At 28.6% G+C, this 19,265-nt stretch overlaps 1 protein-coding gene across 9 annotated transcripts in view; it reads right to left on the bottom strand.

The window, feature by feature from the left end:
* Positions 1–2,708: 2,708 nt before the first annotated feature.
* LOC122514852 (CREB-regulated transcription coactivator 1-like) overlaps positions 2,709–19,265 on the bottom strand; it is a 30,781-nt gene continuing 14,224 nt past the window's right edge. For 4 of the 9 annotated variants that reach the window (XM_043631925.1, XM_043631926.1, XM_043631924.1 and 1 more), the window contains 11 exons: positions 10,812–11,067; positions 10,137–10,242; positions 9,038–9,188; positions 7,942–8,040; positions 5,959–6,120; positions 4,870–5,061; positions 4,504–4,665; positions 4,133–4,195; positions 3,614–3,688; positions 3,241–3,397; positions 2,709–2,967 (listed from right to left, as the gene is read on the bottom strand). In XM_043631925.1, coding sequence (XP_043487860.1) covers positions 2,750–2,967; positions 3,241–3,397; positions 3,614–3,688; positions 4,133–4,195; positions 4,504–4,665; positions 4,870–5,061; positions 5,959–6,120; positions 7,942–8,040; positions 9,038–9,188; positions 10,137–10,242; positions 10,812–11,067 — 1,641 coding nt within the window. In that variant the 3' untranslated portion in view covers positions 2,709–2,749. Of the gene's footprint in view, positions 2,968–3,240; positions 3,398–3,613; positions 3,689–4,132; positions 4,196–4,503; positions 4,666–4,869; positions 5,062–5,958; positions 6,121–6,899; positions 6,948–7,941; positions 8,041–9,037; positions 9,189–10,136; positions 10,243–10,811; positions 11,068–19,265 lie in introns of all 9 variants that reach the window. The other 5 variants (XM_043631929.1, XM_043631928.1, XM_043631930.1 and 2 more) reach the window with 5 other exon arrangements.

The following is a 19,265-nucleotide window of genomic DNA, read 5'->3' as shown; positions in this document are numbered from 1 at the left end:
TAATTGCATTAATTTATTAAGGAGATCAATTAAAAATCAATAAATCCAAATTAATCACCCTGTATATTTACATATGTGTGTGTGTATTTGTTTTATTTAGTTCTATTTAGGGTGTATATGTACACACAGCCTGCGAGCTCATTTCATTTATGTTTTAATCGAATATTTTCTTATATTTAAGAATGAAGAGACGATATCGAGAAGAATTAGGTTCATTTATATTACATAGAACGGATTATTATGTATTGTATGTACGTACGTATGTATGTATATATGTATGTATGTGTATTTTACATGTAAGCGTCGTATTTCATTTTATTACATATGTATTACACTGTTGTTGTTGTTGTTGTTGTTGTAGTTGTAGTTGTTGCTGCTGCTGTTGCATCGATTATCCTAAATTCCACTTAATGAATTGTTTCGTTTTCATTCATTTGATAATTATTAGTCAATGTGTATTACAAAGTATAGCATATTACTTTCAAAAAACAATTGACAACCACCATTACGGGAAAAACACGTTTATTAAATACGTGTCTTTAATCTATTAAATGTAATTTATTTATTTAGTTATATATTTATTTAATTAATTAATTAATTAATTAATTATTTATTTCGCTAGTCGTCGCAGAATATTTTATTTCTCTTTTTTTTTTTACTTTTTTTTTACTTTTTTTTTATGTAATTACTTTTATTGCAAAACGAACAGCAAGGAAAATGTGTATTTGTTTGTGTGTATGTATGTATGTATGTACGTGTATAGAAAGTTAAAATGTTTTTTTTTTAAGGAAGCTGCGAATGATCAATAGAATTTTATTTGACTTTTCTCGATCATTCTGATTCAGGTTTTTCAATCGAGACATTGGGTTACCTTTTTTTTTCTTCTTTTTTTTTGTTTCTTTTTGTAATTTAAAATTTAAAGATAAAACAATTAAAAAGAAAATTATTCAGTCACGTTAACAACATTAAATCACTTGGTAATTATATATATATATATATATATATAACTCATTTTAATAATATACATATAATAATAATAATAATAATATATGTATGTATATACATATATATACTTTTTTTTTATTTTAATTTATATACATATATTCATATACGTACGAATGTGCGCACGCGCGTCCAATAAAAAGAGAAAAAAAATTACTATCCTCGTATTAACAATAATTCCTCGGCGTTTTTTTAATAAAAAATATTTAAACGTAAAAAAAAAAATTAAACAAAAAGATAAACAACAACAATGGAAACAAAGTTTCTCTCTCTCTCTCTCCCTCTTTCTTTCTTTCTTTTTCTCTTTCTCTCTTTCACGTGTATATGTGTGTATGTATATATTCATATATATAACTTTATGCGTCTTTAAGTACTCCTCTTGTTTTTTTTTTTCTTTATAATTATTTATTTTAATATATGTGATTTTTATTTTGTCGAAGGAGTTGAAATTGTAAAATTGAGAGCAACGTTTACTACTAAAGCCTGTTTGATCGATCCTATCTTCGAATTAATTCATTCATTCATTCATTTATTAGTTCGTTCACTCATTTTATACATTTATGTAACATGTATTTTGGTTTTTATATCATTCATATTTAGAATATCATACGTTTATTGTATTGTTTGAATATTTTTAAAACATTCATTTATTTTCTCGTATTTTTCTTTATATTTTTATATACATATTACATATATATATATATATTAATTCATATATATTTCATACATATACATAGATGTATAATTAAACGAACGAATGAACGAATGAATATAAATGAATGAATTGTTTAATTAATAATAAATTCATTCTTGGTTTTTTTTTTGTTTGTTTTGTCAGACAATGATTAAACATCACTAGTAATCGCATACGATAAAAGCATGTATAAATCAGTAAAGGTATTATTTTCTTTTGTGCTTTTTGTTTTTGTTTTTTTTTTGTTTTTAGAGATCATCTCATACATGATACACAATGTACAAAGTAGTATAAAATAAAAAAAGGATTAATAAAGAGATATTATCGTTATCATTATCATTATTATTTTACTTTTTTTATTATTATTATTAATATTATTAATTTTTTTTTTTTACCTTCTTCTCATCTTCATCTGTATTTTTTTTTGTTTTTAGTTATTTAATAATCATCTTCGATCAATGATATATCACGAATCACGTATTCGTTGATATGTTTACATTGAAATTTTTCTTGAAAAGCTTCTTAATTTATATTATATATATTTTTATAGGATGACGATAATAATAAATTGCTTCTACTTTCCTTATCTTTCTCTTTTTTCTTTTCTTCCGGCCATAATTAGAATTATTATAAATATTAATTATTATTTTTCTTTTTTATTAATAATATTTCATATATATATATTTATATACGTAATTCATTTTTTCGTTTTCTTTTCAATGGAAACATTTCAACGTTTTATTTCTTTTTGTTTCTTTTTTATTTTTTTAATTAATCGCAGTGTCTTATAAAGAGCTTATTTACTTTTTTTTTATATTATTATATATTATATTTTATTTTAATTTATTATTTATTTATTAATTTTTTTTTTTGATCGCGACAGACACCAAGAGACAGAATTAGTTTTGTCCTACTTTTAATTAATCGGCCAAGCCAGCGTATTTCTCTTTCCTTCTCTCTCTCTCTCTCTTTATATATATATATTTATATATATCTTTCTCTCTTTCTGTTCTTCCTTTTTATTTTATTTCTCTGAGCCTTGGATTGGGCTTTTTAGAGCCGATCTAACCTGAAGTGCGCTTCTGCACTGGGATCAGATATCACCACGGTTGGGTCTGTGAGCATTTGTAAACCATCAACGTCAATTTGACCCAAACCCTGTCTGAGGGCATCGTCCGTTGGAAAAAGTTCCGGATCGAAATCGCTCATCATTGCCGTTCCTAGATCTTTCACAAATTCTGGATTGGTCAGGTCGTCCGCTCCAGAAAAATCTAAACACAAATGTAGTAGCATTTTCTTTTGTTTGAAATTATTCATATTTTTATATTTTTAATACCATACAGGTGTGTGACATACCTAAGGTATGAATAATTAAGAATCTGTTAATATTTATTTTAAAAAAAATAGATAAATTTGTGATTGAGAAATATAAATGAGAGAATCTTTTGATATATTATTTTTTTAATCATATAGAAATAAAATTGTTTGAAGAAAAAAAAAAGAAATAATTCTAATGACAAGATTTATAATAATAATTAATTCACCTGTGAGTATGATCGTAGGTGTGTTTGGCGTTTGTGGAGTCAATTGTTGTGCCGTCGTCGTTGACGTGTTCGTTGGTTGATACCCCACTTGGGGATTCGGGCTGTAATATCCGCCATCTCCGCTGCCTAAATCACCGCCGACATTTATCATGTCGTTCTGTAATATACCAACAAACAATACAATAATTTCAACGATAAACAATGCTCGGAATAAATCGAATAATTTATTTTACAACAACAAAAAATAATGATTCTATTCTTCAATCGAATTAATATTAAGAGAGTAAACCAAAATAAATGTTAATAACAATAATTTTCTTTTAATATTACAATGTTTTTCTTTTTTTTTTTTTCGTGTAAATTGAACGCTCACCTGTGAATAACTCGTCGTGTGATTAGGCGAACTAATGTAACTTCCAATCGTGTTAGCAGAGACAGGCGTGTCCATCTAAATCAAACAGAAAAACAAACGAACGATTTGACGTTTATTGATCAAAATTAAACATTATTTTTAACGAATATAAATATACTCTATCCTAAATTAGGTAATCCTTTGGTATAAACATATAGAACATATCAAAAACTTATGTATAACATAATACAATTGAATTATTTCTAATCTCGTACGGTTTTTTTTTTTTGCAAATCAATTGATTTCTTTATCGAATTTATTTTAATACGATAAACAATAGAAAAATAATTGCAACAGATACGTTCACGATATGATCAAATGTATTGTTATACTTATAGGATTATTTTGTCTCATTTTTGTCAAATTAAATAAATATATTAAAATATATGAAACTTAAACGATAGATCGATCGATCGAAGGAAAAGGAAAAGAAACAAAAAAATAAAACGAGACGGAGACGAGGGGAAAGGATCTCATCACCTCTATCTGCGTTGTCCAGGTGCAACCAAGTTCCATCAGCTGCTGTGCGAATTTCGGCCAATCCTGACGGATGCGGGTAACAGATAAACACCATGGTTTTTAACTACCATTAAACTAACAACCCTCCCTCCTTCCCACCTTCTTAAACCCACCGATTTATTTATCATTATTATTATATTATACAATCAAATTACTTTCTTTTTGTGTTATACTTCTCGAGTATGTGGGACACAATCCATTTTTTGTATGATTTCATTGGGATAATTATTAATTTTCAGGATAGAAATTTGTTGTTCGTACTTAAACACGTATTCACACGCATACATACACACATTCGTAGGTTTAAATAAAAAACATAACGTTTAACTTACCATCGTGAATTGTTCAAAGTCTTGTTGAAGTGCAGCAGCTTGTGCTTGGTTGATGACGTAACTGTTTTGATCTATTCCATCCGAGGTTAGGGTCGGTGGACCAGGATGTCCTGTTGGACTTGGCGGAGCTGATGGATTATTGCTATAACTTAATGGACTCCCCTTGAAAAATAAACGAATACAAAATAATGCGATTTATTTGTTTGCCCCATTGACGATATTATAATTATTTGATACACCATCGATCAATTTTATCGTATCGAATAATTTGTTATAATAATTCGTATGAATTATTTTGAAAGGTATGAAAAACAATTGTGATCGATCGATGGATTGATTATTGATTTATCGAATAATTAAACTTACTTGTACGGTTAAACTAGGTGAAGATTGTGGTGATGGCCTGTTAACAGGTTGCGAAGTCCTGTAGGAACCCAAAGAATTTAATTGCGATTGTTGATGTTGCTGATGTTGTTGTTGATGTTGCTGATGTTGCTGATGTTGTTGTTGATGTTGCTGATGCTGCTGATGTTGCGATTGCTGAGATTGTGACGTTTTCTAAATCATATTAAATCTTTTATTTAGTATTATGCGTTCAACGAAAGTAATTGGTGTTGGTTAACAATAAGGACGCATATATGCGTCCAGTACTGTCGAGAACGTTTAATAATACTTTAAAGGGTTCAATCAAATTTATATTGTTAATACTTTTCAATTAGAATTTAGGAGAGATAGATTAAATCTCCTCTCTCTGAAAACTTTTATTTGAAAGAGAGTAAAAGAAGAGAGATGAAATTAATAGCTCTGAAGAATATTAAAAAAATTTGTCAATTGTCCTTGAAATGTATCCTTAGATACTCCAACTGATGGCACCGAACGATGACTAACCAATATCCAATGACTAATCAAATCCGTTCGCAGAATAAACGAACGAAGATATGGTGGACTTAAAAGGCAACTTCCCTCTTTAATAACGATCACGATTATCATCATAATAATAATAAAAATAATGTATATTCATTTTTGATCGCCATAAAAAATTATCTATATATATATATTATAACGTGAAAGATTGAAATTAGAGAATGTCAAGATTCATATGATCGTTTGGTATATTGGCCCGAAATATTAATGCATCAAAATAAACCCAAATATTCTCTATCTTTCATCGATGTATTTAATATGCATTGACATTTTACCATACGAATTTTGACATTTTCCAATTTCAATCTTTCACAAGGTAATACGAGAAATTTTGAAATAATTTTTACTTTCATTAAAAATTCGATGAAAATGAAAATGTTAAAATTACAAATACAAATTTCAAATTCTAATATATCATTATCATTATTATTTTATCAAAGTATTTGTGAATAATTAATTAATCTGATAAGATATATAAATGATCAATTAATTGGGATAATATAATATAAAATATCTCTCATTGATACTAACCGGGCTTTGTGGTGGCACAGGACTATGTGGTTGTTGTTGATAAATATAATGACCAGCTGGATTGTGAGATATCGAAGGTGGTGGTTGAGGTGCCGGTTGTTGAGAATAATTCTGAAGATCCTGTTGCGAAGTACTTGTGCTGTTTTCCAGCGCCACACCCTGCTTCATCATACCCATCTCTATTAACCGATCGATTCTCGTGCACAATCTTCTCACCATGCTTTCTCTCTCTCTCTCTCTCTCTTTCTCTCTCTCTCTCTGTCACACTCTCTCATTCTCTTTTCTTTTTTTTTATTCTTTTTTTTTTATATAACAATTTTTTTTTCTCCCATTTTTATATATATTTTATTTATATTTTCATCATTATATATGTATTATCGTTTAAATACTTCAACGATAAAAAGAAGAACTCGCATAATCGAACAAATCGATCACTATTATTACGCTATTAACATTTCTCCACTCCCCCTTTTCCCCCTTTTTCTTTTAATTTTTGATTAAACATTATTATAATTGTATTAAATAAAACATTATCATTCTCTCTCGTATAAGAATCATTATAAACATTGTATATTCGATTAATGATTCAATCGATTCTGCGAGAACTTATCTTACTTGAATAAAAAAAATAAATTTTCAAGCACAAACGAGATAAGGGCACTACTTTTAATTAATAATTCGCATGTTTATGTACGTGTGTATATATATGTATATATATGTATACACACACACACATATATACGTGTATATGAGTGTGAGTTAAATAAAAAAAAAAAAAAGCGTATCATTATCAAATGTATAAATGCATGTATATGGAAAAAATATGATTGTATGTGCATATGTATATATATATATTTATATATGTGTGCGTATGTGTATCAGCGTGCTTATATCGGCATGATTAAAAGCAAAGAAATTATAGTGTGTAATATACTACTGACCTTACGCGCGGGAAGGAACCTAGAGTTAACAGGCACTGATAAATGGTTCTGCAAAATAACAAAACACAAACGACCACTACAACAAAGGCAAAATAAAAATAATGGACAAACTGAAAGGTTGATATTTAGGGTGAAATTCCATAAGCGGGATTTTTTACTATGGTTGTCTATATATTTTTTTATATAAATATAATTTTTAATTTATATATTTGTTAAAGATTTGTGCACTCGCGTAAACGTATTGGGAAACACGATTCATTTGATTTGATTTGATTTGATTTGATTTGAGAAATTCTCGTATTACTGTAATTTTTAATATAAAATTATTAAAATTTGCCAATGTGGAAAAAAATCCCAATGCGTATGAGATGTTTGATAAAAAGAACACAAAGAAAAGCATAGGAGGATATTTCTTTTTTTTTTTATTTTATATTCCTTTGCTTCTTTGTTTTCTTTTCTAATTAATCGTCTTTTCCTTTTTATTTTTTTCTTTTACTTTTCTAAATTCAATTCATGCAAGTTGCTACTAAAACTCTCGTCCTAAATTCTGATCAAAGCAATTAGTATAATTCCTACGGAAGTGAGAAGTTTCGAGACCCCGACCCCACCCCCAAATAAATAAAATAAAATGAATTATTTACAATTGTATATTTCGATTAAAACCCAATTGGTTTATTTTATTTCTTTTAATAAATGACCCTCTCACTTCCGATAATTCTAACATTCTTCTAATCAAATACGAACCATTCGAATAAATCACAAGAATATAAAAATCAATCATTTGTGCAATACAAAATAAAACAATTGAATTAGAATATAATTGTATAATATTTATAATTTTAATATTATAAAAATTAATAATTTGAATCGAATGCTTCGTAAAGGGGGGCGGGGGGTAAAAAAAGGAAAAAAAAAAATTATTCGACGAACGTCTAACAAATGCACGAACGCTACAAAACTAATAATAATAATAATAATAATAGAATAATTTACGGGGTATATTTGTTTGATATTTTTTTTTTCTTGGTGGTAGGATATTTACTTGGGCACTTGACGGATTGTGATCCTGTGAAAGGGATAGCCTACCAGCTTGTGCCAAGCTGGTCGGCGACAGGTTTGTAGGACTGCTCGTTTGAGGACTCTGGAATACACCAGTTGTACACAGATTTTTTACCAATTTTTTTCAACATATTTCTTCTTCTCAATTTCTATACGATCATCTCTACAATTATTTGTTTGTTTGTTTTTTATTTCTTCTTCTTCTATCAAATATAATACAGGATTATTCGTAATTATGATGGAAATTTAACGTTAAACCATAAACCATCCTCATCACGTGCGTTCAATCAAATGATTTCGCGTACTGTAATTTGTTAATTAAACAATATCCGAAATATTTCATTTTTTACATTTTTTGTATGAACTTTACTCTTAAGTGGATATCACATAATTACGAAACACCCTGTATAAATGGTTTCTTTTTTGTATATATGGTATGCATGTATGTATGTATGTATTGTGCATGTATTTTTTGTACAAACTATCGGAAAAAAAAAACAACGTAACGACTCCCGATGTTTCTTTCGTTCTAAACTCGAGATAATATAAAAATTGTGTCTTTTTTTATTTAATTATTATTTTCTTATCTTTCTTTTTTTCTTTTATTTTATTTTGGGTTAAACTAAAGCAAAACCTCGACGTGACCATAACGAATTTGCAAAATTGCCCGTCACCGTCACGTAATTTAGATTACGAACGTATCTCAACAATCGTAAGTCGTGCGTCGTGTAACAACATTTCTACATCGGGTATAAAACGAATAAAAAATCTGAAGAAAAAAACAATCCCTTCCCTATTCCCCCCTCCCATTCAAAAAAGATTAAAATAACATCCAACAAAATGTGATGGATAGAAGAAAAATGGTGTAAGGGGGAGTAGGGGTGGTGGGTTACACCTTTACATCGAATTTAAAAAACACGAAAAGAATAAGAAAAATTGAAGTAAAAGGGCGAAGAATGGGGGAGGGGGTGATTCTTCAACGCAAATATAAAAGGTGAGGGGATGAAATGAATTGAAGAATAAAATGAAATGAATAATTTGTCGAGTGTATGTAACATTAATTGAAAATATCTACTTACGTTGCTGAAGGGTGTACTACTGGTATGATCCTCTTGGTCTAGAGGGGTGTGAAGGGGTGATGGAAAATGGACGTTGCTCAAATCTGGCAACGACCCTGTATTATTTCCTATAGGAATTTGTTGTCCAGGTGGTTGTGAACTCAAACATATGCTGTACACATATGAAAAAGAACAAGATTTTAATAATTATTATTCAATTACAATTGGTATTAAAATAATTCAACTAAAAATATAATAAAAGGATGAGAATAAAATATATTTAAAAAAAAATATATATATATATATACATAAGTATGTGATGGAAAAAAAAAATAAAGAAAACAACAACAACAAATAAAAATAAAAATCAAAGATAATTCCAGGTGGTTGTGAACTCAAACATATGTTGTACACATATGAAAAAGAACAAGATTTTAATAATTATTATTCAATTACAATTGGTATTAAAATAATTCAACTAAAAATATAATAAAAGGATGAGAATCAAATATATTTAAAAAAATATATATATATATACATAAGTATGTGGTGTGAAAAAAAATAAAGAAAACAACAACAACAACAACAAAATAAAAATAAAAAATCGAAGATAATAATACGACGTATAATGTGTCAATGTCGTTATCATAGAAACAAAGTAAACGTTTGAAGTATATATATTGTGCATTATTAGTATGTAACACGTTTGCATCGAGAAGTTCGGTATGCATGGAATACAATACATATGCACTTGTACAAAGTCGACGTAATATGAATTATGCTAGAGTACTTATACACTTTGACGATGATAATATTTAAAAAGTAACAAGAGAGGAAATCGGATCTTCTTTTTTTCGTTACCTTTAAAAGGTGTGTACGCCAACTTTCTCATACATTTTAATATAATACATATAAAAATATAAATATTAATATTATCTATGCACACACATAGATAAGAATATACTCTGTGTATAATAATTTAATCTATTTATTATTTTATCGTTCATTTTTCTAATTTTTTTTTTTCAAGGAGGTGGTTTGAACCTGCCATAATTTGGGGGTGCATATAATTATGCAAACTTTGAAAATAAATATATTATATATTATAATATAAACGTACTTGATTCCAGGTACTCGTGGCATCTCGCATGACGATCTTGGTCTTTCGATTGAACCATGATACGTTTCTCTATTATCATTACTACCGCTGTTCATATTGTGCTGATCTATAAATTAACAAACGTATAAATAATTATTTCAGATTTAATTATTACGATTAATTGCAATCGTTAGATATAATTCAAATTAAATAAGAAATAATAACCATTTTGAAATGACATCTACAATAAAAAGAAAAAACCATTTGTTAAAATACGTTCTCACTAGTTAGAGTGTTTATATTTGATGTATGCACGCGTAGATAAAAATACACAACAATGAATAATCATTTACATTTTTTATTAAGCGAATGGGAAAAATAACAAAACAAAGAGAGAGAGAAAGAAAGAGAGAGAGAGAGAGAGAGAGAGGGAAAAAGAGGGTAAACTATTTTTAGTTTTTTACGTGAAACGCAAGTGAATCGGCAGCGCATTACGCGAACATAAAATCGTAGCATTCGGAGAACTTGTGAATTTTCAAAACATTTTTATTCCGAGTATCCGGGAACCGATGCAACTAAAACGATAATGTGCTGGCACTTTGGAAAATATCATTCGATCAATTTCACTTATTATTCAATTAAGAAAAAATTATTAAATCATATTAATAATAATAATAATAATATGTGATAAAATACCTCTTCGATGAGGCATAGTGGTCGCTGATTGGCAAGCTTCATTAGCACTTTGATGCAATGCTGAATCCGAATTGGTCCTTCGCCACGTTTCAGGTAACGATGGTGAAAGATAAGAAACTCCACTGTATGGGGATGTGTCGTGTCTTTTTTCCATGGGACGCGAACGTACCGGACCAACCCCCATATGCCTACCCCTTTCGTTACTTCGATATACCATCGAGTGTTGTTGCATTTCTTCCAAATTGCTTAACGCCGTCTAGAAATAAATAAACAAATAAATTCAACATTTTACAAATATTTTATCATATCGATTGATAATATTATTTAAATAAATGTTGGTATAATCTTTACGAAATTTGTCAAGAAAATATTTCTAATTTCAATGCTGCTGCTACACACATTTTTCATGAATTTATTACATTAATTATTTATTCGAGAAGACCTCATAAATTCAATTCTCTTCTCGAATGATCAATTAACAATACTATCATAATAAAACGTTAACGATTTTTCAAATGACTTCCAAACTTTTGGAGACCCCGTTCCAATCTTTTACGATCCCTGCCCGGAGAGACCGGTTTTTAGTGTAATTCAAACGAACGAAACTTTGGCGATCAAATAAACGATCAAACAAACCATAAAAATCGTATAAACGTTATTTCTTTTTCTTTTTTTTTTTTTTATTTCATTTGTATTGTTTATACAAAAATATTCCACGATTTCGTAGAAATTTTCTCGTTTCACGAATCGTCTCCCATAAAATGTTTCATCCGCTTTACGAGCACCAACTTCCCTCTCTTTTTCCCCTATAACAATTCTCCTTCCTTTCTCATAGCACTTTCACGGAAGCATAGTTACATGTATAATACATTGATTTATATATATAAAGAGAGAGTGAGAAAGATAATAACATATAAATAAAAGAGTTCAACGTTAAGAGAAATATCCTGTCTATGATAAATCACTTTAATATGTATGTGTGTATGTGTGTACAACATTTATTTAATATTAAATTATTATTTCATTCGCGTCTAACGATGATAATAAATAAAACATTCATTTTTTAAATTAAATCGATCAATAAATTTCACATGAAATTGTTCTAAAATCATTTTATTTATAATTTAAAAGTAATTTGTTAATCAATTTTGATTGATCAGACAGCAGACACATTTAAAAATCAATCTTTCTGATACTCTCTAAGAAATTTAAAAATCAAATTAAACGAATAATATTTTTGGAAATAGTATTTCATTAATAATATGCATCGATCGATTGGATTCAGCGTATCTATGGTGGTTTTTATTTTAGAAAAATTTATCAAGAAAAATGAAAGAAAATATTTAGTCGATTTTTCATATAACTTCGTAGTTCTTACAAAGAATGAAGAATATTTTTCCAGTCACGTAATGGAGCTTCTAAGAACTTATGTGGGTCAAACCCTTCTCATTCATTCGATTCGTTCAATGCCTTTTCTCTCTCTCTCTCTCTCTTTCTCTCAAAGAACACACACGTACACATACACACATACATACATTCTTTTATCTCTTTCTTACACACGTGAATGAATCTAGAAATGATTGTTGAAAGATAATAATTAGATTTGAATGTTAGAATTGTTTTATTGAAAATAAAAAAAATAAAAAAAAACATTCAAAGAAAACAAATAAGAAATACAAATAATCATAAAAAATAGAATGTCACGTTTAAACCGCTTAGAATACTTTTGATAGATAAAGGAAAAAGAAGGAAGAGAAAAAAAAGGAATCTAACAATGAATCTAAATTAATAATTATAGCACTATCTATATCTTTATTTTTTTTTTTTATATCTATCTCAGGTTTCTGTCTATTTCAGTCTCCATCTTTATCATTTTCTACGTTTGTTTCTTTTCCTCTTATTGTTTCATTAATTGTTCATGCACAGCTATCTCGATACCAAAGTTCAAGGAAAACTTCATTCTCCTGCGTCGCAGCATCAAACTCTTTTCATCTTTCTCACACGCAGGACACATACATGTGCATATAAACACACGTACGCATACTCACTCACACGCTCATTCTTTCTATCTCTTTTTATTACATTCTCGATTTGTTGTTACGAATGAGAGAAAAATGCACGCAATGTTTCTTCGTACAAACGAAACGAATTAGAAACGTTTAAATCATTATTGTTTCTATTTTTTTAATTAATCATTTGATATCGTTTATATTAAATAATAATAGTTGAATTTTTTAAGAAATTCTATGACTCAAATTAATGTGTTTGAAATATATTTGTAATAAAAAAAATAAAATAAAATAAAATCTCGATCTTTCTTATTCTCTTAGATTAGATTCATCGCTATAATAATATCAGTATAGTTATTTGCATACTGTAATATGTTTAATGTATTAGTAATTAGAATAGTGACGAAGCAAGAATAGCACGTTAGCACTTTGTTTTTTATAAAACACATAATTAATCACACATACACGCATATCGATAGGTGCGTACGATTTATCTATCTATCTATCTATCTATTTATCTATCTATCTATCTTTCTATCTGTCTATTTATATACATATATTGTATATTGTAAGTGCATATATACAAGTGTTACGTATGGTTACGTGCGTTCACGTGTTGCAAAAGATTAACACGTGCGAAACTTGACGTAAGGATTAACGTTAAGATATTATTCTCTCGATGTGTCGTATATTATTTTGTATAACATCATTTCTGAGTGTTGTTAATTATAAACGTTTTGAAATTTACACGGTGATTTCAATGGTGGAAAAATATAATCAAATCTTAAAACATTGGGACAATACTTTTTCTTCCGTAAATCAAATCAAATCGTGTGCGAATATTAGTGAAAAAAAAATTAAATAATGGGATAAAATGTTAAAAATACCACTACCACCATCATCATCACCACCATCAGTAGCAAATCGAAAAGATAAATCTATCGTATAGTATTTATCGACTAGTTGAAAGCAACGACCTTTTGTTTACGGATGGCCTTTAATTAGCATCGATACTAATTGAACGTAAGCATTGCGACACGTGTCGGTTTCTGATTGGTCGATACGCCGGTGACGCATCTCACGAAGCGTCGATGCGCTTCGAGACGCGTCCATGAACTCTGCCATTGAATATAAGTTCTCAATGAAATCGTCGTCGCGTTCGTACAACAACTCTACGACGACGACGACGACGACTACGACGAATAAAACGTCGAGAACGAGAACGAGAACGTCGACTAGAAGTATCGATAACACAAACACGCGCATGTTTAAACACAATTTGTCTAACACAACGCTTGGTATTATTATTATTATTATTATTATTATTATTATTTTCTTTGAGTATTGCGTTACATTTCTCTTCCCTGTAATTTAACACTTCAACGTTTCCATATATTAATTATTAAATATATATATGTATATATGTATATTGCAAATAATTTATTTATATTATTTTTTTTATTGAGAATACTACAGAGATTATTGATTAGAAAATTATTATTATTATTATTTTATTAATTAGATTTATTTATAATATATAGTATTTAAAATAAATTCGATAATAATGCACATTATTTAGAAAATCTCAACTGGAGCCTATTGTGTTTTGTTTGCGATCATTTTAGGATCTACAAATTAATGTCCCCTTTAACCCTTTTAAAGGCCAAAGGGTTTTTTCTTCTTTTTTTCTTTTTCTTTTTTTATAGAAAAATCACGTTAACTAATGTCAAGTTGTTTGACACCGAGTCTCGATTAAATAATATAACGTTTCAAAGAAAATTCAGATACTTTTCGATAAATAAACATGGATAATTAATCGGACATGCAATTAATTGTTCTCTTCCCCCCTCCCCGTTTCCCCGTTAGATTATATTTATTCCCGATAGTGCATGAAATAAATACAAAAATCGATATTAAACAAAAGCACGATTGTTTTATCAACCAGCCACACACACATTGGTGTTAAAACTATATAAGAGAAAAAAGAAAAAAGGTATGTTAGAAGGTCGCGTATGCATCAACACACGGTTCACCCCTCGTCAAAGAAAATAATATAAAAAAGACAAGATAAAAGAGAGAGAAAAAGAGAGAGAGAGAGAGAGAGAGTAGTCAAATACGAGGGTGAAATTTATTCAACGATGAGAATCGATTCACGGTGTTTCTCTCTTCTCTCTCTCTCTCTCTCTCTGTTAGAATTTAAACTTTATATTTATTTGACTGATTTTATTCTATCCAAGAAAAATTGAAATATATTATATATATAATTTCATTGTTGTTGTTGTAATAATTCAACGAATTCGAAACTTCCTTTGGATTACTTCTTTCGAACATAATTTCATTGTAAACATTAGAGGGATGTTAACCCTGTTAATGGGTCGCCCTTTTTAGTCGCCTCTTACGACAAGCAAGGGTTACTGCGGTCTTATTCTTTCAACCCTTCCCCCAGAACCGCAGGGGGTTACTAAAAATAATCGCAATAATTCTAAACGTTGTTTAATCCTAGATTCTAATCTCTGATATCATTGCAATATGCACGATTAAAATACGAAATAATTTTTTTACGAAAACGTGTATGAGAATAAAACTTTAGGATTAAAAAAAAAATGATAATCAGACTGATAATTAGGTTTGTAAAATTAGGAAGAAAAATGAAGAATTTTGGTTATATGCATTAAACCGATAAATAAATAAAATAAAATAATAATGATAATATGTTAAATGTTAGTTGTTAATAACAGTTGAATTAAATCAACGTCCTTCGATTTTCACAGACTATAGTCAAGGATGGTGTTTCTTTAGTCGATCGAACGCCGATGACACTTTCCACGTTATAATTTTATCCTCTGGTGACCCCTTATAAGCTACGAGCATTAGATGGATCGCCCATCGGTGCACTGGAATGAGAAATTATGTGACCACGAGAACTACGACGGTGAGGACGAGGACGAGGACCATGAAAGAGAATAAAAGAGAGAGAGAGAGAGAAAGCTTTTAACGCTTGCCAGAGTTCTTCTCGTGACTGACTGTGCCAAGCTGTCGACCTTGAGCATTGCCCTTTCGTTATTTGCATATTTCGCAATAAAAAAAATGAGAATTGTAGATTGTTCTTCCGTGAACAAAAATTTCTCAACGATTTATTTATTTAATTATAATTCCCTTCTTTAATATTTTTTATCATGTGCATATGACATGCAACAGTCATTGCTGCAATGGTTGCAAACTGGTATGTGTCCTAATATTTAGGAATAAAATTAATAGGATTTTGAATATTATTTTTCAAGCACCTGGATCTTGCTTGTAACAATTTTTCTTTACTTCAAAAAATATTCTAACAATTTTTCCTTTTATTATTTAATTATAATTCCCTTCTTTAATATTTGTTATCATGTGCATATGACATGCAACAGTCATTGCTGCAATGATTGTATGTGTCCCCCAATAGTTAGAAATAAAATTAATAGGATTTTGAATATTATTTTTCAAGCACCTGGATCTTGCTTGTAACAACTTTTCTTTACTTCAAAAAATATTCTAACAATTTTTCCTTTTATTATTTAATTATAATTCCCTTCTTTAATATTTGTTATCATGTGCATATGACATGCAACAGTCATTGCTGCAATGGTTGCAAACTGTTATGTGTCCCCCAATATTTAGGAATAAAATTAATAGGATGATTTGTTTTATAATATAAATGAAATCAAATTTTGAATATTATTTTTTAAGCACCTGGACAATTTTTCTTTACTTCAAAAAATAATCTAACAAATTAAGAAACATTAATATTAATGTATAATCTAAGAAACAAAAATAATATTAAAGAATAATAAATATATTCTTTATATTATTTTTAATAATATATAATAACAATATAGAAACGTTTCAATATTCTATTTTTATTATTCTTTATATATTTTTATTCTATAATATTATTCATTTTTCCTTTAAATATTTCTATGTGCATTTCTATTCGTCTTAAACCAAAAATTCAGATAACGAAAATCAAAGGGTTTTATTTCTAACGATAGATAAAACATTGGAAAGAGATAGAAAGCGGGGGTGGATGTGGGGGGTGGGTGTGGGGTGCAAGCAAGGCAATGCTCGAAAGTAGAATGGAAGCCGTGTGCAAGCAAAGCTTGAATGACCGAGGAACGCGGAACAAGTTGGAGAGGTCGGGAACCGATCGACGAGCAAGCGGGAGTTTCTCTCCCTTTGCCCCTTTCCCTTTTGCCCTTTCCACCCCATTTCGACGCCCACGCATCCTCCTCGTTGTTGTCGTCGTCGCGACGGCTTCGCAAACGATGACCCACTTGAGAAAAAATAACAATAATTATATTTTCTCATTCATTCCTCGATTATAATTTTTTATGCAATTCAATGCATCATATTTTGTTTTCTTTTTTTTTTTTTTTTTTTGGAAATTGTTAGGATTTTTTCCCGAGAACATTCAAACGAATGAATATCATCCAAACGATTTCTTTATTTGAAATGAATATTTTACGTTCGATTAGAATTTTTGTTCAATTATAAGAAGAGAAGAAAAATAAAAAAAAAAAAAATAGGCGTGTAACTTTCTTTTCCAGATTTCTAATAATTTCACTAACGATACCCTTACTTTTTGTTTTATTGTCAGAGAATACAGATACAGTAATATAATTATAATTAAAAATAAAATGAAATATCGATAACGCGTGATAACTTTCTCCATCGGGTATCTAATTAATTTTCTAACTATTTGCCTATCCACTCTCACTATCTTAGTTTTTATTATTAGAAGATTGAGAAAAGGGGAAAAAAGTAAATCGAATAAAATCATTGCAATTTATCTCTATCAGATTTCTAATCATTTTCTAACTGATCTTCGACACTCAAAAATCTATTATTATCTTTATAAATTATATTTACTTTCACTTTTTACATTTATTTCGTATTTTTTCAAGCTATCATCAATAATTTTTCGTGCTATGATCAAATTTACATTTAACGTGGATACAATTTTCTGTTCGTTCGTATATCTGAGAATTTGAATTAGTATTAGGTGTCTAAAAACAATAATAACAACAAAAACAAATAATTATTAATATTAATTGGATAAATTCTTGAGAATAATATCAAAGAAAACGTGTGGTTGGTGTATCGTTGCTATCGGTCTAGTTCACAACAGTTCATTCGTTTCTATGAAAGGTCGCGAGTATTCATTCATAAATGGGGCTGCATAAGCGACTATGTAGAACTAGAAGAGATCAATTTTATTTTAATAGAACACAGCAATATTATTCATATCATTTAAACAATCATCTTTTATCATTGAAATTAATTAAATATATTTATCTAATTTTTCTTTTCATATACGGTATATAAAAAATATTTAATAAATATCGAATAAAAACAGTTGAAACAATTGAATATAAAAAAAGGAACAAAAAAGATAGATATTCGAGTGATTTTATTAATTAAATCACCACTTTTGTGGGTGCAGTTGCAGGTTGCATCTGCAGCTGCAGTGCTACTGCTGCTGCTGCTGCTGCTGTTCCGAACGAAATAGGCAAAGCAGAGAGTAAACTTTTAGAAGCACCGATCAATACTCACTATATATATATATAATATATATATACAAGTATATATATATATACATATATACATACTAACAATAACTGGAACGAGTGAGAGCACGTGCTTAGTTTTGTTTTCTTTTTTTCAAACCCATATTTGCAACAAAAAAATATAGGAGAATAAATCTAAAAGGAAAAAAAAATGAAACGTTTCAATATTGTTAGGTTTATTATTTTGCGATTTATAAAATAAATTTAATATAAAAATATTCTTCAAAAAAAAAGAGAGAGCAAGAACAAAAATTACGAAAAAATTTGTCATTTTCTTTCTTTTTATTCGTTTAATTTTTTTCGGGAAAGGAATTGAGAAGGTTACTAGTTAGCGTTCTTTGACCTTTGCACCCTATTCCGATCTTCGAATTGATTCCGAACTTAGCACAGTCGAACGTGACCTACACAAGTAACTATGGTAGCACGATCATCGAATTAAATATTCCATTCTCCGAAAATACCTCACGTTTTTAACGAGTTTAATGTCTTCTCTGGAGGGTCTTTCAATTATTTTATATTTATTTAATATTATACACCAAATTTTTAATTTATTTTTTGTTTTCTTTTTTTTCACACACGATAATTAAAGAATAAATTATAAGAAAATTATTATTACGAAGTATATGTATTAAATATATAATGCACGAAATTTATTTTGTGTAATTTTAATTGCGAATCGATAAAAAAAAAAAGAAAAGAATTGTGCAGCTAACGTTTCCAAAATTTTAATTTATTTTTAATTTATTTTTTTTCACACACAATAATTAAAGAATAAATTATAAGAAAATTATTATTACGAAGTATATGTATTAAATATAATGCACGAAATTTATTTGTGTAAT

This window comes from Polistes fuscatus, unplaced genomic scaffold, assembly GCF_010416935.1.
Source record: "Polistes fuscatus isolate 324 unplaced genomic scaffold, CU_Pfus_HIC Scaffold16, whole genome shotgun sequence".
NCBI classification, from domain to species: domain Eukaryota; kingdom Metazoa; phylum Arthropoda; class Insecta; order Hymenoptera; family Vespidae; genus Polistes; species Polistes fuscatus.
This window is presented reverse-complemented; position numbering and strand designations above follow the sequence as displayed.